Consider the following 11,672-nt stretch of genomic DNA (forward strand, 5'->3'; position numbering starts at 1 on the left):
TACATTAACATCCGGCTGTGTTTTGTAAATTAAATTCTAAATTAATAACATTTATCTCAAATTTATTGCTGAAGCACTTTTAGACCTGCAATTTGCTACATTTGAATTTTTATCTAATATTTTTCATTTTTTGGAACCATTATATCTATTTAATGTTTTATTTTTCTCAATAAAATTTGACGAATTATTTCATTACTTATTCAAATATCTCAATTATTATTATTATTAATAATAATAATACAGAAGAACAAACAGATAGAAAATGTTGTTGTGATAAGCTAATAAACATTTTATCATTATTATTGATACTTTTACTCTTTTTTTGTATATTAATGATATGAAATAAGAACATACGAACAAAAAAAGTTTTTTTAAAGAAGCTAAAATATTTTCTAGCGCGAACAGATTGAATAGTTTAGGTTAAAGGGAGTGTTCGCGAAAAATGAAAGGGGGTGTAGATTTAATGCGATAAAAAAGCGCCTTTGATCGCTACTAATCTTACTTCTATCTGTTGCATCTATAAGGAGAAAATTGTTAAAGACGTCTCATACCGAATAACTTAGTGTCCATACAAATTGAGAAAATTGCAACATACGACTTAGACCGTAAAAAAATCAATTTAATTTTAAACAAATCATTCAGATAGTCATATATAGTCATCGATTATCTTTCGCCACATTTGTATATAGTTGATTTTTCATAATATGTTTTAATTGTTATGATCAGGGTGTTACTTATAAAAACATTTATTCCTGTTTCAAGGATTTTTGGTAATGAAGACGACATTTTCATATTTTCCAGGAATGTTCGAAAACAAGTTGTAAGCTAAATATTATTTTAAAAAACAAAATCAAAACTAGTATGAAATATCAACTATATACAAATGTGGCGAAAGATAATCGATGACTATAGGTCGTAATATCTGAATGATTTGTTTAAGATTAAATTGATTTTTCACGGTATGTATTCTTGAATCGATCTAATAAAGTCACGGGAAAGAAATAAAAAGAGCAAAAAGTCCGAAATAAATCAAAGCCCGAATAAGAGTCCTTGGAAACAGGTCGTATATTATAAATTAAGTCCTTCATGTGTCCCTAAATGGACTCCTTCTTAATAGCATCCTTCATGGGGGACATGGGTGAGGGGGGACATTTGTATTACTTTCTTCAAGTTGAAGAAAGAGAAAAATCGTCAGAAATTCTATTAGAAATATTAGATCAATATTAGAAATATTAGAAATATTAGAAATAATGCGCAAAGCGCCAAAGAAAAATGTTGTTGATATTCTTATTTTTTTTAGTCATAATATTATAAAAATGGGCTACAATCATTATTATGTATAAAGTCGAGGGGGGGGGGAAATTAGATTCCCCCCTCCTCCAATATAATTGCGCCAGTGCTATACTAGCTGAAGTGCCCGGCGTTAGCCGTGGAATTTAAAAAAAATCGAATTAAAAAAAATTCGATTTTTGAAAAAAATTCTGTTTAAAAAATCTATTTTTACCTATGTTACCCCCAGGATACCCATATGGTTTCTTTAAAAAAAAATTTAAATACATTCATACATATTTACATTATACATACATCCTAACATATATATATATATATATATATATATATATACATACATAGATGAGAGAAGAGCTTTGTTATATGGTGATAATAATGTGAATCCCCTTGTAAATGTTTTAATATACATAATTGTATCAGCTACATACAGGGTTTGCCTAGAATCATATTGAATGATGTATATTGGAAATTAGCATGTCTTGAATAAAATAAAAAAACGAAAAAATATTAAATGATTTAAAATATATAAATATATTGAATAATTAGATTATTAACAGAAAATATGCAAGGTTCGGTAAAATATCTAAGTAAGTATTATAAAATCAGAGTTGGGGCCAAGTAATCAGTTCCTTTGATATTTTATTTGTAAACGATGGTTTTCTCTTTTTCCCACGAAAAGAAAGAAGAAAGTAGGAGAAAGTATTAGTTAAGCTTTCTATTTATTTCGTAGATTTTCTATATCTCAACAAACGGAGGCTTGTACTGAGTTCACAAACATCAAAGCTATTCTTCTCTAAACTCAAGTTTAGATCTGATGACGCGCCTTCGTTTTTTTCATTTTGTTCGTTCATCGTTCGTGAACAATCCATTTCGTTCGGTTTTTTTAATCGCTCAAAAAATGATTTCGTTTGTTCTTGAAGTTATTGTTCATTTTCCACTTATTTCGTTCGTTTTCCCACTGAACGATCGTTCAGTAAAATCGTTTGCTCGTGACCATACATTTACAGAGTTACATGACAGAATCATGACTGTATCCTTTCAACCTGTGTGGCTTCATCTTAGTAAAAATCTAAAAAAAATCGTCGTACTTTATAGAAGAGATAAGATCTGTCAATTTCCCTGCTTGTCTCTGCAGCAAACAAAACCTTCAAAGAGAATTTAACTATAGATAGATATATAGGTACCATTGTGAATCGAGTATATAACTCTCTAATTGAAGAATCACCTGAAATTACGGTTAGTCCAGTTTTAAGAAGCTGCATACAGGCTACAGATTCAATTTTTAATAAGCTTCAAACAAGCTACAGGTTCAATTTTTAAGACGCTGCATACAGGCTACAGCTTAAATTTTTAGGAAGCTGCAAATAGGCTACAGATTCAATTTTTAAGAAGCTGCATATAGACTACAGCTTAAATTTTTAAAAGCTGCATACAGGCTACAGCTTCAATTTTTAAGACGCTGCATACAGGCTACAGCTTAAATTTTTAGGAAGCTGCAAACAGGCTATAAGAAGCTGAATACAGGCTATAGCTTCAATTTTTAGGAAGCTGCATATAGGCTACAGCTTCAATTTTTAGGAAGCTGCATACAGGCTACAGCTTCAATTTCCTCGGAATGAAAGGGCTGAAATCCCGGGTTTTCCACAAATTGCGCAGGGTGAACTGTAGAAAAGCTAGGACCGGTTACATTGATTTAGTTTGATTCTGTGTATAGTAACAAATTAGTCAGCACTGTAAGAACTGTAATGCATTATAGCGAGCAATCAGATACTGTATGCAATACGTAATATATATATATATATATATATATATATATAACGCAATATAGGAAATGTATCCTTCATTTCAATTTTAAGTGCTTTTCATTGTGAATGTGAACTGTGAACTGCAGCGAACTGTGAACTGTGAAGTGTGAACTGTGCTTATTTACTGTGATTGTTATTTACTGTGTACTGTAAACTTTGCACTAGAAACTGTCCATTTACTGTGTAAATATTTAGTTTCTGTACTGTAAAGTTGCTGTACACTGTGAATTTACTGTGTACTGTAATCTGTGCATATTTACTGTGTAAATATATGGTTTCTGTACTGTAAACTGTGCATATTTACTGTATAAATATATTGTCAGTGTACTGGGAATTGTGTGCTGTACGCTGTGAATTTACTGTGTACTGTAAACTGTGCATATTTACTGTGTAAATATATAGTCCCTGTACTGGGAACTGTGTACTGTACACTGTGAATTTACTGTGTACTGTAAACTGTGCATATTTACTGTGTACTGTAAACTGTGCATATTTACTGTGTAAATATATAGTTCCTGTACTGTGAACTGTGTACTGTACACTGTGAATTTACTGTGTACTTTAAACTGTGCAAATTTTCTGTGTAAATATATAGTTCCCGTACTGTAAACTGTGTAATGTTATACTGTGTTCTTATACTGTGTTTTTATCAGTTTTCAATGAGTGCGTACTATGAACTATGTACTATGAACTGTGCACTGTGAACTGTATGCTGCGTTCTATGAACTGTGAATATTGAACTTTCATTGATGACTGTAAATTGTGTACGTGTAAACTCTGCACTGTTCATTGCGTAATCTGTAATGCTTATTGTGAATTGTGAGCTGTGTACCGTAAACTGTGTACATGTACTGTGAACTGTGAATTGTGAATTGTGTACCGTAAACTGTGTACATGTACTGTGAACTGTGTGTGAATTGTGTACCGTAAACTGTGTACATGTACTGTGAACTGTGAATTGTGAGCTGTGTACCGTAAACTGTGTACATGTACTGTGAACTGTGAATTGTGAATTGTGTACCGTAAACTGTGTACATGTACTGTGAACTGTGGATTGTGAATTGTGTACAGTAAACTGTGTACATGTACTGTGAACTGTGAATTGTGAATTGTGTACCGTAAACTGGGTACATGTACTGTAATAATGTGAATTGCAAATAATAATAATGAAGCTTGAAATTTTTATCAGTTTAAAAGGCATCCAATTTTTAGCAATTTTAATTAATATTTTTCCTAATTTTTGTCTTGTTTTAGATGAAAAAGTAGAAAGTGATATTTTTTAAATGGAGAGGTTAGATGAGTATGATAATGAGGAGAAGGAGGGGATGGATAAGTATGAGGATGAGAAGAGACTAAATGATGATAAGAATGGAATAACTATCATTATACACAAGGACAAAGGTATATATATTTCTTAAAATTAAGTACATGCAAAAAAAAATGACGATAATATTTAGACACTAAGTGATTCACAAACTGTCTTGTTTAGGGGGACACACGGTGTATTATAATGTACATGGTGTCCCAGGAAACATTACAGGTGGTGGTGAATAGTTTAAAATGTCTTCTTTCATCTTGATCCCAAAGAGAATAATGAAAAATATTAAATGGCAGTCATATTATAGTAAAATTAATATCAAAGTAAAATATGTTGGAATAAAAGATTTTCTTAGCAAAACAAACTGCAAAAAGTTTAGAATATCCATAAATACAGAATATGGAGAAGACATTCAAAACTATTCACCTTCTGTCATGTTTCGTGGGACACCCTGTTTATTTATAAACTTGTAGGAAGCTTAGAACTCCTTTCTAAAAGTAATATATAACTTTTAAATTGTTTTTAGTTTTTTTTAATAAACAATATAAAAAAGAGAAATTATTTTGAGGCTAAATTTTGTATTTCTACCGGCCGTGAACTTTTTTTGGGTAATGTGAGGCTCTTATAGGCCAGACTATGCCGTGTATTTTGGCGTTTTATTGACACAAACAGACCGACAGACAATTTCAGATTGTGTCCGCTGTAAATATCGCAAAGAAATTGCCCTTGTGCACTGATCTAGCCGAGGGGGGTAGTGCTGCAGAAGTCCTCAAATTGTAATCACAGCCACCCACGTCCCACACGTGTTTTGCGGCATTCAAGCTCCTCAATTTGAAATCACCATCACCTCAATTTGTAATCACCGTAAAATATTGTTTTCTAATATCTTAATTTTATGCGGTGATTACAAATTAAGGAGCGTGCATGCCACAAAACACGTTTAGGTGGCTGTGATTATAAATTGAGGACTTTTGCACTTCCCCCCCCCCCTCTCTAGCTAACTTGCAAAATGAATATATGGACTTTTAAACATTTTTAGTTTCACTGGAATTTTCAAAGTCGTTGTGGATTCAATAAATAATTCAATTGTCATTTCCGATATATTTAATCAATTCTTTATTTTCTAGATATGTCCTCTCGCCCCTGGGACCAGGCCGCCATTAAAAATCTGTCCATCCTCCATCTTGTTTTTGGAATCATCCTTTTCTTCTCTCAAGTAATCATATTTGAATTCTTTTAATAAATTCGGTATAATTGTTTTGATTTTTGTTGGATTGTTATTACAATGTCGAAATCTGGATTGCTAAGTTTGTGGATTTATTGTTGTTTCTTCCCACATTTTTATAAAATTCTCTGAGAAAGACGATATTTGTTTCTAGATTCCGATGGATGTTTTTAATGACATCAACGCCGGATTAATCCTGATAAATCAGGGATATGTTGCAGGGGTTCTTTATTCGGTTACAGGTAAAGTCCTTTTCCCCTTTTTGGAAGGGGTTTATTATTTTTTGTTAAGTTAATAGCAATTCTATTTAGATTTTTTATAACTTTCCAGGATTTTAGTCGCTGTTTAACTAAAATATTATTGATAAAATGACTTGCTCAAAACTACTTTGCTTTTATACAAAATTTATAGGTGGGCATCGTTTTTGTGAACAAATTAGAAAACGAACAAATTTTTTCATTCAGAAAAAAACGAACATCGAACGAATGACTTGGATTGTTCAGAGTTTTTTCGAACAAACTTTTTTAAAGCAACATTGTTTTTTACTGAAAGAACGATTCGTTCATCAAGAAAAAAATGTAATCTTTAAAAGTAAAAAAAAATTATTTTCAGCTGGTCTTGGATTCATTACAAGGATTAAGAAGGAAAAAGTCTGGGTCTCTCTCTATCTAGGTTAGATTACAAAAAATAATGTTCTTCAATATTTTTTAATTAATTTATATTTTTTCAGTGTTCAGCGTTTTATCAATCCTATGGACAATTGTATTATTAGGTAAGAAAAAACATTTCATCACAAAATGGTCGCAACATTTTTTGAAGAATTTAAATGGTTAAGTAACTCTGTCTTTTTCTTCATAATTTATATAAATATACAGGGTGTCCCAATAAACATGGGAATTCAGTGACGAATTCGATGATCGTCTTTTCAAATAATTCTTTGATTTAGTATAGTGATACCTACTGAGAGAGATATAATCCGAAAGATTTTCGTCTGCTATGTTTACAATTTGTTTGTTTGTGTATTGTCTGCATACGGTTGTACTTAGTAAAACAAGAAAACTGCAGTATACAAACAGAGTAAACTTGTCCGTCTTCACGGTTTATCTTGCAAAGACTGAAGTAGACACATCTTTGTAGCCATTCACCGTTTTCATAAAATAAACTCTAGCAGACTTAATAATATTGTGTTTTTAAAATCGGTTATTACAACGCTAATTCATAACAAAGACGATATTGAATTCGTTACTGAATTCCCATGTTTATTGGGACACCCTGTATATAAGTTATGAGAATATGGAAGGTCTAAACAAAAATTTCTCACCTTCTAAAGGAAAAGTTTTCTTAAATTATTTTACTCTTTATTATTTTAGAACATCTAATTTTAGAAAACCTAAATCTTTGATATGAATGAGTTTCAATAAATATCGAATGCCACAATTTATGAAGAATAACTGTATAATTTTTGAAAATGGATTTTTAAAAATTTTACACCAAAAAAAAGAAATAATATCTTCAACCAATGTAGCTGTGTCCTGCTGTGCCCTAGTGGATCTTAATATAAGGAGAAGGTATTTTTTTAATAATTTAATATTTTAATTTTCTCGAAAAAATTTGTAAATAAAGCAGTTATATATTCTTTTGCTATTTTGACAGTCTTGGCATGAAAAAATGCAATTGTGCAGGTTCAAAATCATTAGATTTTCAAGCTACTGCATAAACATATTTGATTAATAACAACATACAATACACGTAAGATTGTTTAAATGTCGTCTTCCTTTTTCAAAATTTTGTTTTATCCAACTGTATATTCTGCTATTCTAATATTCTGTATACGAGATACTTTCATAAGAATATTGTATTTTAATCCAGATCAAGAAAAATGGAAACTTTTTTTTGTCAGACAGGATTCTCCCGTTGGGGATTGAGATGGAAGCTCAACCAGTACTACAATGAGGCCCATAAAACCATATGTAAATGAAGACGACATTGAAGCAATTTTATTTGTATTTAATTTTACTTTGCACGTGAACATCAACTAATTAAGTAAAATAAGTTTGTCTATTTGATATAAAATTGCTTCATATTCTCTCTGAACTTTTTAAAATCTCACTTTATATGTACATCTGTTCCTATTGCACAGTTTTATAGGTTTCACAGTATGTACACTGTTCCTATTGTACAGTTTTATAGGTCTCACTGTATGTACACTGTTCCCATTGTACAGTTTTATAGGTCTCACTGTATGTACACTATTCCTATTGTACAGTTTTATAGATCTCACTGTATGTACACTATTCCTATTGTACAGTTTTATAGTTCTCAGTGTTGTACACTGTTCCTATTGTACAGTTTTATAGGTCTCACTGTATGTACACTGTTCCTATTGTACAGTTTTATAGGTCTCACTGTATGTACACTGTTCCTATTGTACAATTTTATAGGTCTCATTGTATGTACACTGTTCCTATTGTACGGTTTTATAGGTCTCACTGTATGTACACTGTTCCTATTCTACAGTTTTATATGTCTCACTGTATGTACATTGTTCCTATTGTACAGTTTTATAGGTTTCACTGAATGTATACTGTTCCTATTGTACAGTTTTATAGGTCTCACTGTATGTACACTGTTCCTATTGTACAGTTTATAGATCTCACTCTATGTACACTGTTCCTATTGTACAGTTTTATAGGTCTAACTGTATGTGCACTGTTCCTATTGTACAGCTTTATAGATCTCACTGTATGTACACTTTTCCTTTTGTACAATTTTATGGGTCTCACTGTATGTGTACTATTCCTATTGTACAGTTTTATATGTAGGTCTCACTGTATGTACACTGTTCCTATTGTACAGTTTTATAGGTCTCACTGTAGGTACACTGTTCCTATTGTACATTTTTTTAGGTCTCACTGTATGTACACTGTTCCTATTGTACAGTTTTATAGGTCTAACTGTATGTACACTCTTCCTAATGTACAGTTTTACAGGTCTCACTGTATGTACACTGTTCCTATTGTACAGTTTCATAGGTTGCACTGTATGTACACTGTTCCTATTCTACAGTTTTATAGGTCTCACTGTATGTACACTGTTCCTATTCTACAGTTTTATATGTCTAACTGTATGTACATTGTTCCTATTGTACAGTTTTATAGGTCTCACTGTATGTACACTGTTCCTATTGTACAGTTTTATAGTTCTCAGTGTTGTACACTGTTCCTATTGTACAGTTTTATAGGTCTCACTGTATGTACACTGTTCCTATTGTACAGTTTTATAGGTCTCACTGTATGTACACTGTTCCTATTGTACAATTTTATAGGTCTCATCACTGTATGTACACTGTTCCTATTGTACAGTTTTATAGGTCTCACTGTATGTACACTGTTCCTATTGTACAGTTTCATAGGTCTCACTGTATGTACACTGTTCCTATTGTACAATTTTATAGGTCTCATTGTATGTACACTGTTCCTATTGTACGGTTTTATAGGTCTCACTGTATGTACACTGTTCCTATTTTACAGTTTTATAGGTCTCACTGTATGTACACTGTTCCTATTGTACAGTTTCATATGTCGCACTGTATGTACTGTATGTACCTATAAATGCAAATTATTTTTCGTACAATGCAAAAAAGATGTTCCAAGCTTATTTACAAAGGATGAAAGGATGAAACTAGGCAGAGACGACTGAACAGAATTTATTCATTCTTTTTTCTCTCAATCTTTTTTTTTATAAGCTTATTTTTTCTTTGCTAAATCAGAAATCAAACTGTCATAAACTGTTTTTATGTATAAAACCATGGATATATTTTAAAACAAAATTAAGCCTTTAGATCAATATTTTTAAAAAGGTTAAGGGTGACATTTTAATGATAGGGAAAGAAAGAAACAAGTTTACAAATGCATGAAATCATAAATCTAAGGAAACAGAAAGTAAAAATTCTGTACAGTCGTCTCTGAAATCATATCCTTTGTGGGTACACCTGTATTTATATTTGATTTTAGTTGGAGAACGATTCCAGACACTACTGTAGACATCCTCAATACACTTCTATCTATCCATCTCATCTGCTCTGTCATTCAAGGCAAATCTTTTATTATTGAAATATTTAATTTACAGAAACTCTAGAATAAATGTCGTCTTTGTTGTTCTTTATTTTATTCCGTAATTTTGTTGAAAACAATTCATAAGAAAATAATACTGTAATGTTTATACTGTAAACTGTAAATTCGAGATTTCTCCCAAAATGGTTTTAGATCTTAAAATGTTATAAAATGATATCTTAATTTTTCTTGAAAATTCAAAACTCCAAAATTTGACTTCATCGAAAATAAAAATAAAAAGATTTTTTAAAGTTGGAACAACGATCGCTAGCGGTGCTATGTCTTGTATGGTATGTATTAACAAATTTACAAAATCACGAGTAATAAGTACTAATCTTATGCAAATTTTACTTTTAATATGTGAATTAGAAAAGGTCAGGAAATTTACAAATGAGATATGACCTAGCCTCAGTTTAAAGGGACTGTAAGTGTAATGTTAAGTGACCCTTCTTGCAAAGATGACAATGCTCTATTCACAAAGGTACCCTAAAATCTTTATCTGGTAAATATTGTGGAAGATATTGTCGTTTTTATAGATTTTAAAGTGTTAAACTCCTGGATAATCCTTTTATGTTTTCTTGCAACCCTAATTGAAAATAATCAGTTTTCAAAATTATAAGTATATAATTCATACTACTTCAAACTTGATCAAACAAAGCTTTTAAGGGTACCGTTGTGAATCAGGCATTACCATCTTTACATGAAGAGCCAATTGAATTTACGCTCACAGTCCTTTTTAACCACGTTTCAATCGACTTTGTTAACGTAACAAAGGTTATATTTGATAACAATTTCAGACTTTGTAAAAATTTTAATCATATTAATTTTAATCATATTGATTTTAATCATATTAATTTTAATCATATTAATTTTAATCATATTAATTTTAATCATATTAATTTTAATCTTATTAATCTTAATCATATAAATGTTAATCATATTAATTTTAATCATATTAATTTTAATCATATTAATTTTAATCATATTAATTTTAATCATATTGATCTTAATCATATTGATTTTAATCATGTTAGTTTAATTTTTAGTTTATTTGCTGCCCCAAGCCTAGAGCTATGCAGCAAGGAATGAAACAAAAACCAATGCAGATACTTTCTGGTTTACAGGTACATACAGGGTGTCTCACAAAAAAAACACAATTAAGGTACTCCACTTTATGGAATGCTTGTGAGTCTTGCAACTTTCGTAATGCACATTTTATCTAAGATTAAAGTCAATTTTATTGTTTTGTTTGATAATTAATTAAAAATTAAATCAAAAATCACATACAGTTGTTCAATATGTTTAAATTGCAATAAAAATGAAAAATCACCACTCATACCACTACGATTTTGCTTAGAGTTGATAATTATGCTATCACACATGTTTTGTCTTTTACACTATTTTGGTGTTTTGCTATATTTTTGTTTATAACCATAGATTATTAAGAATACAGACAGAACCCTAGATGTCGTATTTTCAAGATTTAGAGGTTATTCCTTCACAATAACCCTGAGACTGAAGCCCGAAGGAGTTACGCACATGCTCTCTGTCTCTGTCTTTTATTTTAACGCCGCATGCGCGTAACTCCTTTGTGCTTCTGCCTCAGGGTTATTGTGAACGAAAAACCCTTAAAAATAAAAAAGACGTATCTAGTATTGTTATTAATCTAGGTCAAGAACCAATTAAACACTAAATTTACTTGAAACCAATATATTTCAGATTGGAATAGGCGTGTTCTTAATCATTTGCTTCCCAGTAAACTACTATGTTATAATGTAAGAACATTTTTAAAAATTTGTTTCCTTTTTCCTACCCAGCAAACATTTTGCCTCCGCACTTCCTACTAGCTATCATTTAGTTTTTTACCCAGCAAACATTTAGTCTCCGCACTTTCTACTTGCTATCATTTAGTTTTCTACCCA

General features: G+C 30.9%; 1 protein-coding gene across 1 annotated transcript in view; it reads left to right on the top strand.

The window, feature by feature from the left end:
* Positions 1 to 4,325: 4,325 nt before the first annotated feature.
* LOC111711268 (uncharacterized) overlaps positions 4,326 to 11,672 on the top strand; it is a 17,103-nt gene continuing 9,756 nt past the window's right edge. The window contains exons 1-10 of the mRNA XM_023485569.1: positions 4,326 to 4,496; positions 5,541 to 5,629; positions 5,793 to 5,880; positions 6,251 to 6,310; positions 6,369 to 6,410; positions 7,164 to 7,206; positions 9,652 to 9,731; positions 10,003 to 10,040; positions 10,797 to 10,874; positions 11,470 to 11,525. Coding sequence (XP_023341337.1) covers positions 4,379 to 4,496; positions 5,541 to 5,629; positions 5,793 to 5,880; positions 6,251 to 6,310; positions 6,369 to 6,410; positions 7,164 to 7,206; positions 9,652 to 9,731; positions 10,003 to 10,040; positions 10,797 to 10,874; positions 11,470 to 11,525 — 692 coding nt within the window. The 5' untranslated portion in view covers positions 4,326 to 4,378. The remainder of the gene's footprint in view (positions 4,497 to 5,540; positions 5,630 to 5,792; positions 5,881 to 6,250; positions 6,311 to 6,368; positions 6,411 to 7,163; positions 7,207 to 9,651; positions 9,732 to 10,002; positions 10,041 to 10,796; positions 10,875 to 11,469; positions 11,526 to 11,672) is intronic.

This window comes from Eurytemora carolleeae, unplaced genomic scaffold (genome assembly GCF_000591075.1).
Source record: "Eurytemora carolleeae unplaced genomic scaffold, Eaff_2.0 scaffold1101, whole genome shotgun sequence".
NCBI classification, from domain to species: Eukaryota; Metazoa; Arthropoda; class Copepoda; order Calanoida; family Temoridae; genus Eurytemora; species Eurytemora carolleeae.